This window comes from Hemitrygon akajei, chromosome 8, assembly GCF_048418815.1.
Source record: "Hemitrygon akajei chromosome 8, sHemAka1.3, whole genome shotgun sequence".
Lineage (NCBI taxonomy): Eukaryota > Metazoa > Chordata > Chondrichthyes > Myliobatiformes > Dasyatidae > Hemitrygon > Hemitrygon akajei.
Window position 1 is genome coordinate 15,404,963 of NC_133131.1, and position 23,028 is coordinate 15,427,990.

General features: G+C 42.1%; 1 protein-coding gene across 6 annotated transcripts in view; it reads left to right on the plus strand.

The window, feature by feature from the left end:
* The window catches only part of LOC140731666 (rap1 GTPase-activating protein 2-like), a 492,373-nt gene that overhangs the window by 187,470 nt on the left and 281,875 nt on the right, over positions 1–23,028 (plus strand). The window contains exon 1 of one of the 6 annotated variants that reach the window (XM_073053310.1): positions 4,059–4,234. The exons of the other annotated variants lie outside the window; for them this stretch is intronic. Within the exon in view, the coding sequence (XP_072909411.1) occupies positions 4,191–4,234 (44 nt within the window). The 5' untranslated portion in view covers positions 4,059–4,190. Of the gene's footprint in view, positions 1–4,058; positions 4,235–23,028 lie in introns of those variants that run through there. 6 annotated transcript variants of the gene reach the window in all.

Below are 23,028 nucleotides of genomic sequence, written 5' to 3' on the forward strand. Positions count from 1 at the left end.
GTTTATATGCATCATCACCAAACTGACTGGACCGGGCTTGAAAAATCAGCTGATACTGGGTAATAAAATCCCTGCAGCCATTGGGGACATTGGAGTATCTGCCTGGCAGAGGAATACTCAGTTCTGCTCCAGACACAATTATGGGAGTTCGGGCATTAGTAGCCAACGTTGCTGAGGCTGTTGAAAAGGAGGATCTGGGAGATGCTGGGAATGGGTCTGACATGGCCAAAGGCTGCTGAATTGCATTTGCGAGAGCAGTAATGGCTAAAGCCCGATTCTGGCTATTGGTTGTAAGCTGGTGAACCGCAGCTGTGAGAGCAGTAAAAGCTGCCATCTGGTGAGCTGCTGAACAGTCGCTGTGAGGGCTGACACCTGCTTTTTTTAAACTGGGACTAGGCTTGCTGCTCTGAAAGTAGCTGTCACACTGCACGAGAGACATCAACCAATCCAGCTCTACTGATCTTAGTTTCTCCTCAGTTTGGACTGGGCCTGTCGCACTGCTACAGTTACTTCACCCAACACAGCTTCAACCGATTGTAACTTATCTCCAAGCTGGCCAATAAATATCAAGGCCAAGGTCATCTGTTCCCTCTCTCCTGGGTCCATTTTCATGGTTGACACTTGCTGACAAGACATTGTGGGTGTGCCCCAAGTGCAGAGAGAGAGACATTGAAGTGGATCAACAGTCTACTGACCTTATTGAGAACTGTGCATAATTAAAAAACAAAACAATAAACACTAAACCAACAGAGCCATTAACTAAAACTCTCAAACAGAAAGTTAATGCCAACACTGTGGCTGGAAGCAATGACTAAATATCAAACGAATACTACACCTTTACAGCATCATTCGAAGCGCTAGTCTTCTTTCCCGGACAAGGATGAAGATGAGCAGGAGCGTAAACGTCGGTGTGCTTTTAGTTGTCTCAAGAAGGCTGGAACAAGAGGAATGGAGTTAAATACTGTCATAATGAAACTCTAACTGGAATGAACATACTCACGAGCACAATTGCTGAACCTGTTCCGCAGCCTGCCTGCATAGGCGCGCAGACCCCGCAGCAGAATCTGTGGTTGTGACAAGAGGGTGGCACAATAGTGTAGCAGTTAGAGTAACACTATCAAAGTGCCAGCGACCAGGGTTCAGTTTTGCTGGTGTCAGTAGGCTCTCCCCATGACCACATGGGTTTTCTCCGGGTACTCATTCCAAACTTCTAAAGGTTAGTAAGTTAATTGACCACATGGGTAGAATTTGTTAGCATGGTCTCTTTGACCCGGAAGGGCCTACTACTGTCTAAATAAAAATAAAATAAAGCACAGTATCAAGCCTTTTGTCCAACTCCTCCAACTAAGATGCCAATCAAAGCTAATTCCATCCCCCTCAAAGCCTTTAAACCTGTCCAATCAGCATATCTTTTTTTTTCATGTTTTAAAAACATAATAATGTATCTGTAAAGGAAAAATGCTGGAAATATTCAGAAAGCCTGGCAGCATCTGTGGTAAGATACACAGAGTTAACATTTCATTTCAAAGACTCCTCCTTCAGAACTGGAGATAAAAGTAGCAGGGTGATGTCTTTAATAGGATAAAACTAGGGTGACCATGGGGATACGCTGTTAACAAGGTTACATGGTCAATGAGTGAATGGGAGCAATTAGAGAGTGCTCAATACACATGGTAGTCAGTTATACTTGTTAACTACCTTCTGGGTAAAGAAGCTAAAAGTCATGATGGAATTATTTGTTACTGTCTTATGAGTGTTTTTCCCTGCAAGTATAAATGTTGGCCTGGGAATGCATTTCAGAATCAGAATCGGGTTTATTATCACTGAACTACTGCATGTCATGAAATTTGTTGTTCTGAGGCAGCAGTACAGTGCAATACACAAAAAACTACCAGAAGTTACAATAAGAGATATTAAAAAAACATAAATAGGTAATGGAAAAAGCTAAACAGTGAGGTAGTATTCATGGGCAGAAAACTGATTGCAGAAGGGAAGAAGCTGTTCCTCGGGTGTTGGATGTGGGTCTTCAGGCTCCTGCACCTCCACCCTGATGGTAATAATTAGAAGAGGGCATGTCCTGGATGTTGAGGGTCCTTAATGATGGATGCCGTCTTCATTGCCTTTTGAGTATGCCCTTGAATGTGGGGAGGCCAGTGCCCGTGAAGGAGCTGGGACAAGCATATTTTTCTGCACATCTCTCGCAAAAAAAATGACCATAATCATAAAGCAACTGGGATGGGAACTGCTATGTGGTCAAGAAATGCACTGTCTGTGAGTGCTCAGGCTACAGAGGGGAATTTGGAGAGACTACTGTGGAGAGCACACAGAGGCCATTACCAGCTCACTGTGAAAGAGAGTGCTATTCCTTCCTGGGCCTCAACAATCACCTCGGCACCCAAAGCACTAAGAAGGAAGTCACCTTAGTGTATTGGGGCTATCTAGGAAGTTAAAGCGTCCAGTACTGACCTGCAACCCTTTTGGGTGGTTTCCAAGAGAGACTTCCATCACCACGGCACCAGGAAAGTGGGGTGTTCATTCCGCCTGGTTACCTGTACCCTGAGGGAAGGGCCACAGGGGGAAGGTCCTGTCACGCAAGGCAGTGATTCCCACCGAACACTTTCGAGGAGCTCCTGCCGCGAAGACGCAGCAGGCCCTGGAACTGCAGCTCCGGCGTAGGACTACGTTCCCTCAAAAACTCCCACCTTACCCTCTCCTCAACCAACCTGGCATCCCCTCCCCTCCAAATCGATACCTCTCCTTCCCTCCTCCTTCCCTTCCCTCCCTCGCCCCTCTTTCCAACCAGCTACTCCCCACCACCATGTTGGCACCTGTTTCTCTAGTATTGTGGTCCATGTTGGAGACATACCGAAGGGTCCAAACTTTGACTGTCCGTCGTACGACACAGAGGCTGAGTTCTTATAGAATATTGTTTGTTTGCTTGTGAATTGTGTTGGTCATCTCCGCATCAAGCCCCATCTTCAAAAGAAGTCTCCCCTTCCGCGGCCACGACATACGTCGTGATCCCTAATTTGTCCAAAACTCCTCAGGTTACTTGTAGCTCTCTTCCAATTAAGAAATCCAGCTGTAATTTCCAAACAAAAAGTAATTTTGAGATGTAACGATAATGCCTAAGTGTTGCTTAAAATACTGAATGAAAGTACAGATTTCAATCAATTTGTTAGTTGAAGCCTGCCGGTAACGGCACATTATTTACTATATTGGCATACCTAACGTTCTAGCAGCACACTTAAGGAAATAATTTACAGCATTATTAGAGTAGTACTTACAGAATGCTGGAGGAACTCAGCACCTATGGGAAGGACTAAACAGATGATGTTTCGGGCCGGGATGCTTCTTACAGATTTATAATGACACAAGGGCTGTTTTGCTTTTTAGCAGCATATGTTAGATTTATAATGCAAGGCTTTCTGGAGAGGAAGGGGGCAATTGTGCTCGGGGCTAAAGACCAGTGAAGCGAGTTTTAGCACTAATGGTACCAGGTCAAGTGGGAAAAAAGGATGGAAAGTGTGGGAGCACAGTGAACATGTTCATCCCGGCAAAGGTTTGATGTTCTCGATCAGGGGTTCCCAACCTTTTTTATGCCATGTACCAATACCGTTAAGCAAGGGGCCCGTGGACCCCAGGTTGCCAACCCCTGTTTTAAAGCTATTGGGTAACAGAACTAATGAATAAGCATCAATGAGCAGGAGAAGACTATATCTTTGCTTCAGATCGAGACTATTGAAAATATATGAGTCTTTGCAAAGCAAATGAGGAACTAAACACCAATGCAAGATATTTTGTTTGAATATTATATCAGCTGCTTTGGTACAGTATTGAGGTTAATCTATGAATCCAACGAAAAGGAAGTTGCACAATTTTCAGTTTCGAAAGCAGACCAAAGATATTCTTTAAGGGCAAAAGTATTGCTTATTTTAATGAAAAAAAAGACTGATTATGCTTTTGCAATGCATTCAGCTGTTCCCTCCTCCTAAATTAAAATCAACAGTGCCCCTGAATGCCAGTCTTTGACACGGTCGCGTTATCTCTGCGAAAATAAAAGCCAGGAAGTGGATTTCCTGCCCGACTGCTTCAAATACGGAGTAATTGAGCGTTTGTGTACATTTCGGCAGTCGAGGCATCTCCGGCTTATCAGTGTAAGGCTACACAGGTGACAGACTCCAGCAAGCATGTTTCGAAGAAAACGCAGCGTTTCTTTCGGGGGATTTGGCTGGTGAGTGCCGTTTAAAAATATAGCCATGTCTGTTTTTATTTGCAAAATTCGGAGCATTGTGAAAAAAAAGTGCACTCCCCTTATATTATTGGAGATGAATAATGTCCGAAGCGCCATCGCTAATGTTTATCACCGGGCCCCGTAGTTTTCCATTTAATTTCTTCCAGTCCATTAGAAAGATTGCATACTGTGCATTCCGATATGCCAGATGCAATTGTCCCAAGGTGATTCAATAAAACGAGCAGGCTGATCTTATTTTTGAGGGACCGTTAGAAGTGTGTGAAGCAGTTTGTGTTTTGTGTTTGCACGTGTAGAACACATTACAGTGTGAACACGGCATCCACTGAACGCTTGCAAAGCAGAGTGCCTCTGTATCGTGGATCGATGGTGCCCAGCTATCAGATCTGAGCCAGGTTAGGGAAACTACAACTGATCTCAGCACCCCAGGTTAAAATACAATTGGTCAGGGTTTCTGCTTCAGAGAGACTTACAGCGCTGAGGAAGCAGCATTGCCTCTGGTACAGGGTACCCAGCTTTTCTCTGGGAATTTTCTCACGGGAGAGGGAAAGGGTGGAGTCTCCACTAGAGCTATGCCGTGCAGTGGAAGAAGCCCAGGGAAAATTTGTGGTGAGCTTCTTGGCTCTCTGCAAATTATCAGTCAGTCGTTAGCATTCAGTGCAGTCAAATACCTATGCAGTTAAACTAAGATGGGAGAGCACTGCGTTGTCTCTCAGCTAAGATCTGGCCTCCGGCGCAATGCAACTATCCCAAATTCAGAGGAGTTTGTCATGATGCCAGTATTGATCCCTCAGTCAAGAGTCGATGGGCTGAATGGGCTAATTCTGCTGAAATGCCTGATGGTCTAATTAACAGGTGAAGGCAACCTTTGGCAAGGGAATATTAGGCACTCATTGGCATTACCATCATGAAATTCCCGACCAATATCCTTGGGGGGTCAGTTTTGTCTAAGAACATAACTGGCCCAGTCACAAAATACAGAGTTCATTGTCTCATTGTTAATTGTAGGAACATGCATAGAAATTGGCTTTCTTCAATATAACAGTAATTACAGTCCAAAAGTATTCTTATCATCTACAGTTTACAATATGATGACTGGCACTATACAAATATAAGCCTTTCCCTGTCAATATGTATCCTTATTAATTTCTTTTAATATCCTTGTATGTTTATAACTGGCGCTGTGCAGAAGTTAAGAAACTTGCATTTTTAATTTAGAGATAGAGTGCAGAACAAGCCCCTCCGGTCCAACGAGCCACACGGCCCAGTAACACACCTATTTAACCCTAGCCTAATCACAGGACAATTTACAATGACCAATTAATTTACTAACTGGTACATCTTTGGAATGTGGGAGGAAACTGGAGCACATGGAGGAAACCCATGCATTCACAGGGAGAAGGTACAAACTCCTTACAGACAGCACCAGAATTAAACTCTGAACTCAACTCCCTGAGGGTCTTAATGTTCATCTTTATTGATGCAATGAAGCTGAGGCCCTTTCAACAGCCAGCAAAATAACTTGTGGTTAACATTCTTCTGCCTATAGATGGCATTGTGACATACTATAAACCACCACAAATAATTGCAGTAAAATTTATAAACCATCCTATGCATTATATAACCAGATGAATTATGTTGCATTATTTTACTTTTGGGATGAGTACTATTGGTCATCTTTCCTTCTTCATCTCTAATTGTCCTTAAAGAAATGGAGGGGTTACCTCATGAATCACTAGCTTAGTCTATATGCTGAAGCCACTGTTAAGTAGAGGGTTCAAGGACCTCCAAGTGAAGGATTAGCCAACGTACGTTGCTGTTATTGATCTCATCCATGCCTTGTGGCGTATTGGGTGGCAACCTTGCTATTTCTTTAGCATTTATTTATTTTTATGAGGCCGAGTTGCTAGCTCGATGCTGAACCAGCATGGATGGAAATCATGAGAGGCGTCAGCCAGATTCGAAACCATGACCACTCGCCTCAAAGTCTGGTGCAGATGCCACTCCACCACTGGCCAGCAGCCAACATATGGCATAAGTAAAAGTCCTGTTGTGCCGTGTCATAGGGCAGATATGAATTAGGCACAGGGCAAAAGCCTGGAATTGGATAAAGCCCAGACTGGATAGGTTCTACAGAATTCCTTCTCTGAAGGACTTTAATGAGTTTTTAACAACGATTTGATAGTCACCATCGTTGATCCTAGCTATTTATCCCAAATTTATATAATTTATTGAATGTAAATTGCTTTGCTGAAGTTGTGGGATTTGAACTCCTGTCTGTCATAACTTGTAGCCTTGAGATTACTTCTCCAGTGAGGTAACCACAATGCTGCACATCACTTCTATGAGTATAAGATGCAGTGAAGCAGCTGATGATCAAAATGATAGCGCATTGCTCAACACAGATGGTTAGTGTGTTTCCATAATTCTGTCTTGAGGCCTGTTGAAGAAAGCAGTAAGCAAAGCCACAAGGAGAGTCGCATTGTTTTTGCTGAGGCTTGTGCTCAATAATGCCAAATAAGGCAGGAGATGTGGACACCTCCCTCTTTAGGCGAGGTGGACAAGGGCTTCCAACCATTTCTGCCTGACCTCAGCTGCACAGCTAGCATTGATAAGGGGTTCACAACAACAATAGAAAGAGGAACCCACATTTAGATAGATAGATAGATACTTTATTCATCCCCATGGGGAAATTCAACTTTTTTCCAATGTCCCATACACTTGTTGTAGCAAAACTAATTACATACAATACTTAACTCAGTAAAAAAATATGATATGCATCTAAATCACTATCTCAAAAAGCATTAATAATAGCCCCTGCCACAATCTCACATGTTCCAAAGTACTTTGCAATATTTTTTCAAGTATAGTCACCATTTCAGTGCACGCTGCAAAGTCCTGCATAATGACCAGGTAATCAGATTATTTCAATGTGTTGTCTGAGGCATCAGCATTGGCTAGGGCAGAAGGCAGGAACGGGGTATTGATTGTGGATGATCAGCCATAATCACAGTGAATGGCGGTGCTGGCTCGAAGGGCCGAATGGCCTACTCCTTCACCTATTGTCTATTGAAAGCATTTTCTGCTCTTTGAACTACACAGTGCCACTTTATTAGGTACACCTGTACACCTGCTCGTTAATGCAACTAAGCAGCCAATTGTGTGGCAACAAGTCAATGCATAAAAGTATGCAGTCATGGACAGGAGGTTCTGTTGTTGTTCAGATCAAACATCAGAATGGGAAAGAAATGTGATCAAAGTGACTTTGGCCATGGGATAATTGTTGGTGTCAGATGGGGTTGTTTGAGTATCTCAGAAACTGCTGATCTCCTGGGATTTTCACACACAACAGTCTCTAGAGTTTACAGAGAAGGGTGTGAAAAACAAAAAAAGTACATCCAATGAGTGTAAGTTTTGTGGGTGAAAATGCCCTGTTAATGAGAGAGGTCAGCGGAGAATGGCCAGACTGGTTCAAGCTGACAGGAAGGCAACAATATCTCAATAACCACACATTACAACAGTGGTGTTGGCGCGTGGCCTAATGGGCAAGGCATCAGACTAGTAACCTGAAGGTCACTGGTTCGAGCCTCAGCTGAGGCAGCGTGTTTGTGTCCTTGAGCAAGGCACTTAACAACACATTGCTCTGCGATGTCACCGGTGCCAAGCTGCATGGGTCCTAGTGCCCTTCCCTTGGACAACATCGGTAGCGTGGAGAGGGGAAGGCCTGCAGCTTGGGCAACTGCCGGTCTCCCATACAACCCTGCCCAGGCCTGCGCCCTGGAAACTCCAGGTGCAGATCCATGGTCTCTCGAGACCGACAGATGCCACCACCACAACAGTGGTGTGCAGAGGAGCATCTCTGAATGCACTACATGTCGAAACTAGAAGTGGATGGGCTACTGCAGCAGAGGACCATGAACATAGACTCAGTGGCCACTTTATTAGGGAAAGAAGGTACCTATTAAAGTGGCCACTGAGTGTATGTTAACCCTCAATCCTGCCCTAAATTCCAGCAGCGTAATGGGCAGTAGGTGAGTCTATGTCAAGGGAATGGGAAAATTGTCTTTGATAGCAAGTGCGGAGTATTGACAAGAATATTGTCTTCAGTGGAACCATGTGTGTAGAGTGGGAACCACCAGTAACTCAAACTCTTGCGGTTCTTAATCTCAGTGACCAATGATAAATTTCTGTTCCTAAGTTTTTTTAAAATCCACTGAGGGCAAACTGAATCTAACTGCTCATCAAAAAGGTGGCATCTTCAATAGTGCTGGACTCTCTCAGTACTGATCTGGACTATCGGCTTCATAACAAGAGTGAAACAGGAACCAGGAACCACAGGACCCAGAGCCAAGGACACAGCCAACATTGCATGTGACCCAACAGGACCAATGGCAGGTGTAGATTTCATGTATTAAAATTAACTCAGGAATTAATACATAACTTAGAAAAATGAGAGATGATTTCATTGAAACTGATAAACTTCTTACAGCTTTCCAAACGTGGATGCAAGGAACGTGCTTCCCTTGGCTGTGCAGGCTAGAATCGGGTGGGAGTTGCAGAATAAAGGGTGCGTCATTTAGGACTGAAACAGAGACAAAGTTCCTTACTGAGTGGTGACTGAATACTCTATTCTGGATGGTTGAGGTGGATTACACATTCAAAACAAGACACTGATTTCAAGGTGCTAAGAGAACAGCAGTATGAATCAATGTGGGCAAGTAGTGCTGAGATAGGAAGTGAGTAATGGTCCATAAATGGGTCAAAGGCATTACATGAACAAATGTAATGCCTTCTAATCAGAAGGCTTGCCTTGAGTCACTTAACTAACATCTAGATGAACTAATGAGAAGGAGTTATTGGGACACAGTCAACCTATGTTGGCCTAAAGATCTTCTTTAGAGCAACTGAGCTTGGGTGTCTGCATTTCTGCACTTCTAATTTCAGAAACCCAGTAGGTTTTCTTGTATCTCTTTGGACAAGAAGCTCTGAAGCCTGTGTAGTCTTGCACTTGGACTGTTATGAACCTTTCCTGGCTCTCCTGAGTTTAGTTTTGGGGCTGTGCTGGAGAGTTGTGAGCAGACGCCACTGGGTTGAGTGACCGAGGACTGGAGTTGTGCAGGAGATGATGGAGAGGACTTGACTTGCTCCTCCTCCCACCCTTACCCGATGCTTTGTCTGGGTTGAGTTTTCCTGTCTTGGACCGTGAAGGAAGACCAATTGGGCAGATTGCAATGGTGCCCTGAAGAGCACAAAATGTCAGGGTTTTAATAGGATGATGGAAGATATTTCATGGCTCCTAGGCCACTGGTAACTTCTGCCTGTGAGAGACTGCAGTCCAATTTTTAAAAAGTCATGTCACTGCTCCTAGCTACCCTTTCATCTCATGCTCTCGGTGTACATGGGGCATACTAGCAAAGGAGAGGGCAATGTGACTTGTGCACAGGCAAATGGGGTACCTCATGTTGGGCCTGTATTTGGATGAAATGGCTGTCCCCATATCCAGTTCAGACAATGGGGCAGCAGGGTGAGGGGAATGAGGCAGGATGAGGGAGGTCTCATTATGGTGGGGGCAGGAGAATAATGAGTTGTACATTATTTTACAACATAAATACAACAGTATCTTCTTGAGATTTAACATTTTTTGCAATTGCTGTTATTATTCATTTGGTTTTTTTTCCGTTTCAAAGCAAAAGCATTTGTGACAGCCAGTCCAGAGTTGATCTGAATGCATAATGCCAACTATGAAGGTGTTTTAAACGTTGCCATGGCCACTTATTCTTTTGAATTGGGTCACTGTGGAGATGTTGCTCATTGTGGAACTTCTGCTGAGTTTTGAGCATTTGCACTTCTGCACAATCAGATAACTTTTAGTGATTTAGAGAGTTTATCAGGAAATGCAGCCCCTCCTTTGACTGAAAATTGCACACACCCATTGTGGTAAAGCAGCAGTTAATCTTTCAGAGCATTCTTGTTTTCAATGTTTAAAAAAAGCCTTACAGTAATGATTGAAAGTAAAAAGCCAGTGCAAATGGTTCAGTTGGTTGTCTCACCCTTGTAATGAAAGTGCTCAATAGCCTGATTCTTCCTTGTTTTTTTGAACTTCTTAGTGCTGTAACACACTGTTTAAACTGTCTGTCCTTTTAATCCAGACCTTTGCTCACATTTTAGGCTTCCTTCTCTGCTCTTCCTTCATTTAAAACCAATTAAAAATGTGCATTCTTTGACAAAACATTGAGTCGTGATTTCCTCCTGTTGCTCAGCATCTTCTTCTATCTTCTTAAACCTCACTGAAATATGTTGGAATGTTTCTCTGCATTAAAGGTAACACATTAGCTTTCACATATTCTGCTTAACCCGCCACTATTCAACATGTAGTGAAAGATTTTCTCTCTACTTTCTTCATTCTAAAGCCAGGTTAGTTGTCTGAAAGGCAGGAGGTACAGGAGCCTTAAGTACCACACCACCAGATTCAGGAGAAGCTATTACCCTTGAACCATCAGGCTCCTGAACCAGTGTGGATATCTTCACTCACCTCAACAATGAACTGATTCCACAACCTATGGGCTCACTTTCAGGGACTCTACAACCCATGTTTCAGTTTTATCTATCTATTTTTTTTTGTATTTGCACATTGATTGTATTGTCAATCTTTGTGTGTTTTTCAATGATTCTATTGTATTTTTTGTTCTTCTGAGAGTACCTGCAAGAAAATAAATCATAAGTAACAAATACATACTTTGACAGTAAATTTTCTTTGAACTTTGAACTTTGAAAATCCAGCTGTTCAGGTATCTTTATTTACTCTGTCGTATACTACTCAATTAAGTCACATGGCTCCCCATTTCTCAGTACATACTCAAGGGTTAACTCAGTTCAGAGGGATTGCACCCAGTAATCAGTAGTTGAACATAGATACAGTCTTAAGTTTCATAGTTCCATTAACCACCACTTCTGAACACAGTGTCTCAGTTTCACTTTCTCTAAGATACAGCCAATGAGTTAACAAGGCCAGAGAGCTGTGGTTCTGAAGTAAATTTTCTTACTAAGTCTATAGAAACAGCTTCTGCAGAGGCAGAAGCACTCCAACATGAAAACAGACAATCAGTAAGTCAGACAACAACTGTGGAAAAAGAAACAGTAAGAAAGCAAGAACACAAGGGATTCTGGAGATGCTGGAAATCTTGAGCAACACACACAAACTGCTGGAGGAACTCAGTAAGTCAGGCAGCATCTGTGGAGGGACATAAACAGTCAATGTTTCAGATCAAGATCCTGAAACATTGACTGCTTATTCCCCTCCATAGATGCTGCCTTAGTTGCTGAGTTAATGTTTCAAGTCAGGACTAAGAAGGAGACAATTGAACATAATTTTGTTAAAGAAGATGGGGGAAGGATGGTGAGTTCCTTCAGCATTTTGTGTTTGTTGCCCAGATAGAAAATAGGATATGGTTCCTCTAGCCTTGCCATAACAGCATTGAAAGCCACAAACACTGCCAGTTTGACATCATAAGACATAGGAGCCATTTGGCCCATCGAATCTGCTCTGCCATTCCATCATAGCTGATTTATTATACCCCTCAACCCCATTCTCCTGCCTTCATTCTGTATCCTTTGACGCCCAAACTAATCAAGGCCTATCAACCTCCCTTTAAATGTATCAATGACTTGGCCTCCACAGCCATCTGTGACACTGAATTTCACAGATTCACCACACTATGGCTAAAGAAATTTCTCTTCATCTCTGTTCTTAGTGGACGTCCCTCTATTGTGAGGCTTTGCCCTCTGGTCCTAACATCCACCCCCACCCCTGCCCCTGCCCCATTACAGAAAACATCCTCTCCACATCCACTCTATAGAACCCTTTCAATATTCGATAAGTTTCAATTAAATCTCCCCTATCCCACCTCACTATTCTAAACTCTAGCGAGTACAGACCCAGACCCATCAAATACTCCCCATATGTTAACCCTTTCATTCCCAGAATCATTCTCATTAACATCCTCTGGCTCCTGTCCAATGCTAGTACTTCTCTTCTTAGATAAGGGGGTCAAAGCTGTTCACAATACTCCAAATGTGGTCTGACCAATGCTTTATAAAGCCTCATCATTTTGTATGCCCTTGCTCATATTCTAGTCCTCTCAAAACAAATGCTAACATTGCATTGTCTTCCTCACTACCTGCAAGTTAACCTTTAGGGAATCCTGCATGAGGACTTCCAAGTCCACTTGCACGTCTGTATTGGAAATTTCTCCATATTTAGAAAATAGTCTACAACTTTATTCCTTCTGCCAAAGTACATGACCTTACACTTTCTTACACTGTATTTCATCTGCCATTTCTTCGTCCATTCTCCCAATCTTACTAAGTCCTTCTTCAGACTCACTTCTTCCTCAACACTACTTGCCCCCCCCCCATCTATCTTCATATCACCTGCAAACTAGGTCACAAAGCCATTAATTCTGTCATCCAAATCATTGATGTATAACGTGAAAAGAAGCAGTCCCAATACTGACCTCTGCAGAACACCACTAGTCACCAGCAGGCTAGAAAAGACAACTTTTCTAGTCAACTAGAGAAGACCCCCTTTATTCCCACTCTTTGCCTCTTGCCAGTCAACCAATCTTTCATCCATGCTAGTAACTTTCCTAAAATACCACAAACTCTTATCTTGTTAAATACCTTCATGTGCCGCACCTTGTCAAAGGCCTTCTGAAAATCCAGGTAAACAGCATCCACTGACTCCACTGATTTCTCCTTTAGGAAACCATGCTGACCTTGACCTATCTATCATGTGCCTTCAAGTACCCCAAAACCTCATTCTTAATAATGAACTCCAACATTTTCCCAACCTGTGAAATCAGGCTAACTGGCCTATAATTTAATTTTCCAATCCTGAAGAAGGGTCTCGTCCTGAAATGTTGACTGTTTACTCTTTTTTTGTAGATACTGCCTGCTTTGCTGAGTTCCTCTTGCATTTTGTGTGTGCCATCCATATAGCCCTCCATTTTTCTTTCATTCATGTGCCGAAGAGTCTATACTTAGTGGCCACTTTAGTAGATACACTTGTACACCTGCTCGTTAATGCAAACGTAATCAGCCAATTACATGGCAGCAACTCAATGCATAAAAGCATGCAGACATGGTCAAAAGATTCAGTTGTTGTTGACACCAAACATCAGAATGGGAAGAAATGTGATCTAAGTGACTTTGACTATGGATTGATTGTTAGTGCCAGACAGGGTGGCTTGAGTATCTCAGATTAGCTTGGTGCTAAAACAGGTGGGTATCAGCTTGGGTTTTCACACACAACCGCCTTTAGAGTTTACAGAGAATGGTGCAAGAAACAAAAAGCATCCACTGAGTCACAGTTCTGTGACTGAAAACACCTTGTATATGAGAGAGGTCAGAGGAGAATGACCAGACTGATTCAAGCTGACTGGAAGTGACAGTAACTCAAATAACCACACGTTACAACAGTGGTGTGCAGCAGAATATCTTTGAGTGCCTAACATATTGAACCTTGAAGTGAATGGGGTACAGCAGCAGAACACACAAACATATGCTCAGTGGCTACTTCATTAGGTACGTAATAAAGTGGCCGCCAAGTGTATGCCGCTGATGAGTTTTTTTATTACAAATTGGTGTCATCCCACTACTGTGACTGCCAAGACTGTTTAAAATAACAGATTTATGTGATTGCTTAGATTTAACTTGCCAACTCCAATAATGTGACTGGAACTGATGTCTTTTGATCAATGATCCAGAATTTTTATTTTACTTTATTTAGAGATACTGCCGCACCATCCAGTAGTGCACCTATTTTATTACTAGGCTAATCATGAGATCATCTACAATGACCGGTTGACCTGCTAACCGGGATGCCTTCGCACTGTGGGAGGGAACTGGAGCACCTGGAGGAAACCTACACGTTTATGGGGAGAACATACAGACTCTCTAGAGACGGAGCCAGAATTGAACTCTGAACTCTAGAATGTCCCAAGCTGTAATAGCGTTGCACTAACCCACTGTGCTACCGTGGCTAATTCTTCCCATTAGCTTGGTAATATTACCACCACACGGATGGTTTTGTCATTTAGCCCTGTGAACGATTACCACCTTCAGTAGAGATGGAGAAAGAAAGAATCAGGGCAGGTGAGGGACAATGACCTAGGAGCAAAGGGTTATCAGGGGCTGGGCAGACACTTCTCCCATCCTATTATCTATGTGACAGAGGCTTAGCAGTAGGAAGCTGATGGAAAATGTAACACAAAGAAAATAATTAAGTGATTGATAAACTCCGGAAATAAGGAATTAGTTGCTTCTTTTACTTCCACTAATTAGGCAGTAGATCCTGCTGGCTTTTTTTTTGTTTTTCAAAATGCCTGTTTGGTAGGAAGCCACAAAACTGTAACTCTGCAGCTGTGAATCAGAACGAACAGTAGGAACTCTGGGATCTGCAGAGCAAAGAGTGATAGCATTGAACAACAAGTCTTGCCAATGAGAAATTGACATTAGCATTCAGCTGGCTTAATGCAGCTTAAATTTTACTGGGCCAATGCCAGATGTTAAAGGGACACTATCTTCACAACCAGTGTTTGATAATCATCTCTTCGGAATCAGGTTTATTATCACTGACATGTGTCATTAAATTTGTTTTGCAGCAGCAGTACAGTACAATACATAAAAAATTAAATATTATTTAAAAACTATGTCTGCTGTATGTAATAAAATTAAATAAGTTATGCAAAGTAGTGTAAAAAAAAGTAAAATAGTGAGGTAGTGTGCATGGTTTATTGTCCGTTCAGAAATCTGATGGCAGAGGGGAAGAAGCTGTTCCTAAAACATTGAGTGTGTGCTTTCAGGCTCCTGTTCCTCCTCCCCAATGATAGTAATGAGAAGAGGGCCTGTCCTGTGTGGTGATTGTCCTGAATGTTAGATGTCACCTTCTTTTGTCATTGCCTTTTGAAGATGTTTTTGAAGATGGGGAGACTAATGCCCGCAGTGAAGCTGGCTGAGTTTAACTTTTAGAGAAAAAGTTAGAGATAGCAGGGCTCTTGATACCAATATTTTAGTGTGAAATGGTGATAGTTCCAGGTTGCTCTTGTCCTTCTTTTCCCACAACAGTGTGAAGAGCCATGCTGGGAATATACACTAGTGAGGAATCACAGTCGGGGAGTACATGATAAGTTGTAGTCTACTTTAAACTAAGCTGTGTAGAAATTTCTTTTCTCAGATAATAGTGAATCTCCAGAATTCTCAGCACCCCACCCCTCCCCCAAGTACGTCTAGGCCAGATCGTTACATATATTTAAAGTGGAGATAGATAAATGTTTGAGTGATTGAGGAATTAACGGTTTTGGGAACTGGCACAGAACAGGAATTGCTCCCATCTTAGATTACCCATGATCATATTGAATGTCAGGGCAAGTTCGAGAGGCCTGGTGGACCACTCCTGCTCCAGCTGCCATGCTGATCAACCCAAAAGGTTGGACTGGAGATAGGAGATAGATACTCCCTGAAGGCCAGCAAGCTGTAGACACGTAGAGCCTGGTAGACAGCTAAGTCATTTATGGGCAGTCTGGTGAAAAAGTGCACTAGGACCCCACTCCCACCCTCACCTGTGCAAAGGCTGGATTAGTGCCTTGAGAGTGTGTGAGACACGGATGAGAGGAAATCTCTCAGGTACATGGTACTTCCTCCTGCTTTTTACAACTGAACAATAATGTAGGCACAAGCTTGGATGGTACTTGTTGGTATTATGGATCAGCGTTCCTATAATTCTATTACGCGTTACAATTAAACCGCATGTTTAATTTCTTGTTTTAGTTACACAGTTTCTGGCTCAGTTTTGTCCTCTTCTTGTTTTAATCATGGCCATAGCATATTTTTGCTAAGGATTGGGAGGATTCCTCATGACTGATTGCCGTCAAAGTAGGATTCCGATTATCTGAGTTCTGTTTGGAGTTTTTCCAAGTGACTGTCGCGTTTGACCACTTCACCATTACTGCTCAGACCTGGAAGAAACCACAATGATCAGTTCAACTTGATTTACTTTTCTGCTTCCCATTCCCCACCTGCAACAATTATTGCCATCTAAGCAGTTTATTTCTGTGGGCTATGTCACGCTGAGTTAACTCAGAAATACTTTACATCCAAGTCCAGCTATATCAGGGGCTCCCAACCTGGGGCCCATGGACCTCTCAGTTAATGGTAGGGGTCCATGGCATAAAAAAGGTTGGGAACCCCTGAGTGATATTGTCTGGGGAACATAGAACATTACAGCACAGTACAGGGCCTATAGCCCAGCATGTTGTGCTGACTTTTTGACTAATTCCCATATAGCCCTCCGTTTTCCTATCATCCATGTGCTTGTCTAAGAATTTCTTGAATGTCTCTAATACATCTGCCTCTACCACCAGCCCAAGTAGCACATTCCATAGACCCATCACTCTCTGTGTAATCTCTTGATATCCTCCTTATACATTCCTCCAATCACCTTAAAATTATGGCCCCTTGTTTTATTCATTTCCACCCCGCTAAAAGTCTCTGGCTATTGACTCAAACCATGCCTCTCATCATATTATACACTCCTATCAGGTCACCTCTCACACTCCTTCATGCCAAAGATAAAAGCCCTAGCTCACTCAACCTATCCTCTTAAGATGTGCTCTCCAATCCAAGCAACATCCTGGTAAATCTGCTCTACATCCTCTCGAAAGCTTCCAAATCCTGGGAAAGTTTTAAAAACATCTGATGGAGTGTTTCCTTCAACGTGCCATTTTACACAACCTAGTTGAACAGAAGATCACACAACCATCTGGTTATTATTTTCATATGAATGTATCTCCAATGCCCAGGAATGGAAAAGACTCCAGAAAGTGGTGGATTCAGCCCAATCCATCACTAGCAAAGCTCTCACCACCACTGAGTACACAAGAGGGCAGCAAAGACACCCCCCCCCCCCACCCCAACCCACTCCATCCAGGCCATGTCCTCTTCTCACAACTGCTATCTTTCAGGAGGTACAGTAGCCTTAGGTCTCACACCACCAGGTTCAGGAACAGTTACTATCCTTCAAACATCAAGCTCCTGAACCAGCATGAATAACTTCAATCATCTCACCTCTGAGCTGATTCTATAACCTACAGGCTCACTATCAAGGACTCTTTACAACTTGTTTTCAGTATTATTTAATTTATTTGCGCAGTTTGTCTTTTGAACATTGATTATCAGTCTTTATTTGTGTATAGTTTTTCATAAATTCTATTGTGTTTTTTTCCTGTAAATCCCTGCAAGAAAATGAAGCCCAAGGTTGTACCACAGACATACTTCGATAATAAATTTGCTTTGAACTTTGAACTTCTCCTTCATTTATTTATTTGGAAATGAAGAATCCAGGTGTTGCTACTATAGTACATTTGGGGTTAATACATGGACTTAACTTTTCTTCCCACCAATTGCTTTCCAAAGCGGCAGCCACCAAATAGAAGCTTAAATCTGGATGCCTGGCACTGACCAGTGAGGGCCACCTGATGGAATGGGCAAAGGTTTCAAAAGCAGAGAGCTGTATCACTGTATCATTGCTTTTTGATATAATCTGAAACCCACTTCTAATAAATATGTACACCAAGGGTTAAGTGGCTTGCAATCTTTGCTTGTTCTGCATCTTGCAGATGGGCTAAAATATTAAAAGGGGCAGGCTAGAATGGGTAGTTATGCTTAAAGTATTTAAGTCACCTGGTCCAGACAGGATGCATCCTTGCTACGGAGGGAAGTAAAGGAGGAAGTCATAGAGGCCTTGACTATAGTCCTCCAAACATCTGTTGGTTCAGTGGAGATGCCTGAGAACTAGAAAACTTCTTTATATTCAATTTCAAAAATAGTGTACAGAGATAAACCCATGAACTACAGACCTAACAGTTTTAATTTCTTTCAAATTAAACTGAAATATCAGTTTAATCTTTCTTATTAACTGAGAAAATAGTTATCAAGGCAATTGTGGACTTCATAAAAGCTGAACTTTTATAAAACATGGCTCTGGCCCTAACTGGAGGAGTGTGTTCAATTTGGGATAAGAAAAAGGATGTGGAGGCATTTGAGAAAATATTAACAAAAATAATTCATAGAATGAGATATTACTGTTAAAGGGTAGATTAAAGCAGGAGTTCCCAGCCTGGGGTCCAAGGACTCCTTGCTTAATGGTATTAATCCATGGCATAAAAAAGGTTGGGAACCCCTGGATTAGATAGACAGGGACTATTTTCTTTAAAGAGAAGGTTGAGGGAAATTTCTTGGAAAGTATATATAATGTTGAGGGGTGTGAATAGTTGGAGGTGGTTTCTCCTGACAACAGTGGAGAAGCAGGTGAGTGGAGGAGTTGACAATTGGAGCTCGGGCGTAAAATAAAGGAGAAGAACATTAGGAATAGCTTTTTCACATATTGTACGGCTGGGATCTGGGAGGCATGTCCTGCAGATGTGGTGATAGCAGGTTCCATTGTAACCTTCAAGAGGTAATTAGATAAATTATGAGGGAAAATTGAGACAGCTATAGGGAGAGAATGGAACAGGTAGCAGCTCCGGTAGGGAGCTGGATGGGTATGTTAGGTTGAATGACCACCTTTTGCTGTAACTATTTTATGTAGCTTTCCATGGCTGGCATAGAAACAGAGTGCTAAAGGGCTAAATTTTAATGATGGCTTGCATCATCTTGCCCATGTTCAAAGCAAACTTATTATGAAAGTACATGCCCTAATACAATTTAAGGTTGTGCATAGGGCTCACATGTCTAAGGATAAACTTGCTCGATTTTATTCTCATGTTAATCCAACCTGTGACAGATGTCATTCTGAAGTCGCTTCATTGACTCACATGTTTTGGTCTTGCCCTTGTTTGCAAAATTATTGGAAAGATAATTTCGGTACTATTTCAACAGTTCTGAATATCAAATTGCAACCACATCCTATTACTGCAATTTTCGGTTTACCAATGGTGGATAATAGTTGTTTATCCCCCTCAGCTTGACGGATGATTGCATTTGTTACACTAATGGCTAGAAGATCTATCCTATTGAACTGGAAAGAAATTAATCCTCCAACTATATTTCAGTGGCTTTCTCAAACTATCTCTTGTTTGAGCTTAGAAAAAATTAGAAGTGTTGTCTTTGATCCTTCAGTTAAATTTGAAGAAACTTGGAGACCATTTATTCAACATTTTCATATGAGCTAAACTGACTTTTCCTAAACCTTACTTTTATTATCCTTAATTATTTGGATGGAGATACTGAGTTATTGACACTACTGTGTATATATGACATAATGCAATGGCCCATGTTGGTTAGTTTTTCTTTTTTGGGGGGGGGGATTTTTTTTAAATTTTCTCCTTTTTTCGTAATTACTATGAATTTGGGAGGTTATTATATATATGGATTATCATCTATTTGAATGTATACTTAATCTATTAATTATGTACTCTCAAACTCTCTGTATTCATGTTTCACTTATGTTTGTTTAAAATTAATAAAAAGATTTAAAAAGAAAGAAAAGAAAGTACATATATATCACCACAAGCTACCCCGAGATTCATTTTGACAGACAGACAGACATAATTTATTGATCCCGAGGGAAATTGGGTTTTGTTACAGTTGCACCAACCAAGAATAGTGTAGAAATACAGCAATATAAAACCATAAATAATTAAATAATATTAAGTAAATTATGCCAAGTGGAAATTAGTCCAGGACCAGCCTATTGGCTCAGGGTGTCTGACACTCCAAGGGAGGAGTTGTAAAGTTTGATGGCCACAGGCAGGAATGATTTCCTATGACGCTCAGTGTTACTTCTCGGTGGAATGAGTCTCCGGCTGAATGTACTCCTGTGCCTAACCAGTACCTTATGGAGTGGATGGGAGACATTGTCCAAGATGGCATGCAACTTGGACAGCATCCTCTTTTCAGACACCACTGTCAGAGAGTTCAGTTCCACCCCCACAACATCACTGGCCTTATGAATGAGTTTGTTGATTCTGTTGGTGTCTGCTACCCTCAGCCTGCTGCCCCAGCACACAACAGCAAACATGATAGCACTGGCTACCACAGCCTCGTAGAACATCCTCAGCATCGTCCGGCAGATGTTAAAGGACCTCAGTCTCCTCAGGAAGTAGAGACGGCTCTGACCCTTCTTGTAGACAGCCTCAGTGTTCTTTGACCAGTCCAGTTTATTGTCAATTCGTATCCCCAGGTATTTGTAATCCTCCACCATGTCCACACTGACCCCTTGGATGGAAACAATTTTCTTGCAGTCATTCACAGTAGAACAAAGAAATACAATGGAATTAATGATGAACTACGCATTAAGACTGTAAGCAACAGAAGACAAACAACAAATGCAAAACAAAAACAAATATTAAGAATAATAAATAATTAAAATGATAATGCTGTGAATCTTGAGCTGTGGAGTCCTTGAAAGTGAGTCCATATCTTGTGGAATCACTTCAATGTTGAGGTGACCTGAATGAATGCCCAGGAAATACCTGTTTGATACCACAGCTTTCTGGTTGCACTGATTTAAGTATGTCAGAGATCAGCTAGGTTTTACAATTGGCAAGGTGCCAGATCAGTCTCCAAGACATACTGTAAGTAGTGTAAGTTACTCAGTCACGTCATACCTCGCAGTTGTGTTAGTGCCAGCTCAGTCTCGGCACTCTCACCTCTACATTAGAGGGTTAAGTGTTTAATTTGCGCTTCAGAGATTAAGCACAAAAGGTAAAGGTCTGAACTAATACTCCATTCAAATACAGAGGAAGTGCAGCATTGCTGGAGTTGTGTCCTTTGAATGAGATGTTAAACATAAATATCATGTGCTCTCTCAAGTGGATAACAGAACATCCTATATCATTATTTCAAAGAGGACCTGGGAGGAATTTCTCTCGGGTGCTGGCAAATATTTGACCATCAGCTACAAACTGATCCGTCTGGTTACTCGCGGTCACGATATTGTTTGTGGGATCTTCCTGAGCATGGATTGGTTAACTGCTGTATTTCCTACTTCATGACAGTCATTACTCTTCAACAGAGGATAGAGGATAATTATCTGTAAAGCAAACCTGGATGATCTTGGACTTTTGCTCCATCGGCAACAGGCAGGATTTCCCAGTGGCCAACCATTTTAATTCTGATACCCATTCCCATTCTGACACATCGATCAATGGCCTCTTCTACTGCCACGATGAGGAGCAACACCTCATATTCCTATTGGGTAGCTTCCAACCAATGGCATGAACATCAATTTCTCTAACTTCCAGCATTTTCTCCCCCCTCCCTCTTCTGTCATTTTTCCATTCCCCATTCTGGTTCCCCTTCTACCTCTTCTCCTCACCTCACTCTGGTGCCCCTCTTCCTTCCCTTTCTCCCATGGTCCACTGTCCTCTCCTCTCAGATTCCTTCTTTAGCCTTTTTCCTTCTCCACCTATCACCTCCTCACTTCTCACTTCACCCCTCCCCCACTCACTGACCTTTCCCCTCACGTGGCTTCACCTATCACCTTTTAGCTTCTACACTTACCCCTTCTCCCACCTTCATATTCTGGCTTCATCCCCCTTCCCTTCCAGGCCTGATGAAAGGTCATGGGCTGAAACGTCAACTCTTTATTCCTTTCCCTAGATGCTGCCTGATGTACTGAGTTCATCCAGCATTTACTGTGTGTTTCCCTGGATAATCTTGGATTCCGATAGATGTATAACATTTCAAGTCTCTTCTCCTTCCCGTGGTATAAGATCCAGCTATTGTACAAACAGGTGATGCTAAAATCAACAATGTAAAAGTACTTAGGTTTCCACCTACAATACTATATATATTTTTTTTTCATTCATTCGTTCATTCATCCATTTATTTATTTATTTATTTATAGCTCGCTAGCTAGGGTGCCTAAGACTTAGGCATAGTACTGTATTTGTCAACGTGGAGCAGCGAGCGTGTTTGTAAATATGACGGGAGCAAAGGATGAGGGAATGGCGAGGGTGGAGTGTGTGGGTAAGGAGGCAGAGAAGGAGTGCCAGGGTGGAGGGTAGAGTAGGTGCACCCAGCTGTGAGACACAAGCTCAGGTCATTTAATTCCAAACAATTGGTTTATTGATCATTACAGAATGTCTCTCTGATGCTTCCCTCTCCTTTCCCCTTTTCCCAACCATAATTCCCCTCTCCCTGTCCACAATAGAGACCCTTATCAGAATCAGGTTTATCATCACTCACATATGTCATGATTTTTTTTCTTTGGCAGCAGCAGTACAGTGTCATACATAAAATTACTACAGTATTGTGCAATTGTCTTGGGCACCCCAGCTATATATATGAGTTAAGACTTTTGCGTAGTACTGTATATTCCTGGCTAAATATTCCCTAAGCATTGCCATCATATGTTTCATACACTAATTGAACATGAAACAGAGACAATAAATCATAGTACAGGCCCTTCAGCCCACGATGTTGTGTTGACCTTATAACCTACTCTAAGATCAATCTAACCCTTCCCTCCCATATAGCTCCCCATTCTTCTATTGTCCTTGAGCCAGAAACAGCTTCTTCCCCTCTGCCATCCAATTACTGAATGGACATTAAAGCTTTGGGCACTACCTCACTTTTTTTAATATACAGTACTTATGTTTTTGCATGTTTTTAAAAAATCTATTCAATATACATAATTGATTTACTTGTTTATTTATTATTATGTTTTTTTTCTCTCTCTCTGCTAGATTACGTATTGCATTGAACTGCTTCTGCTA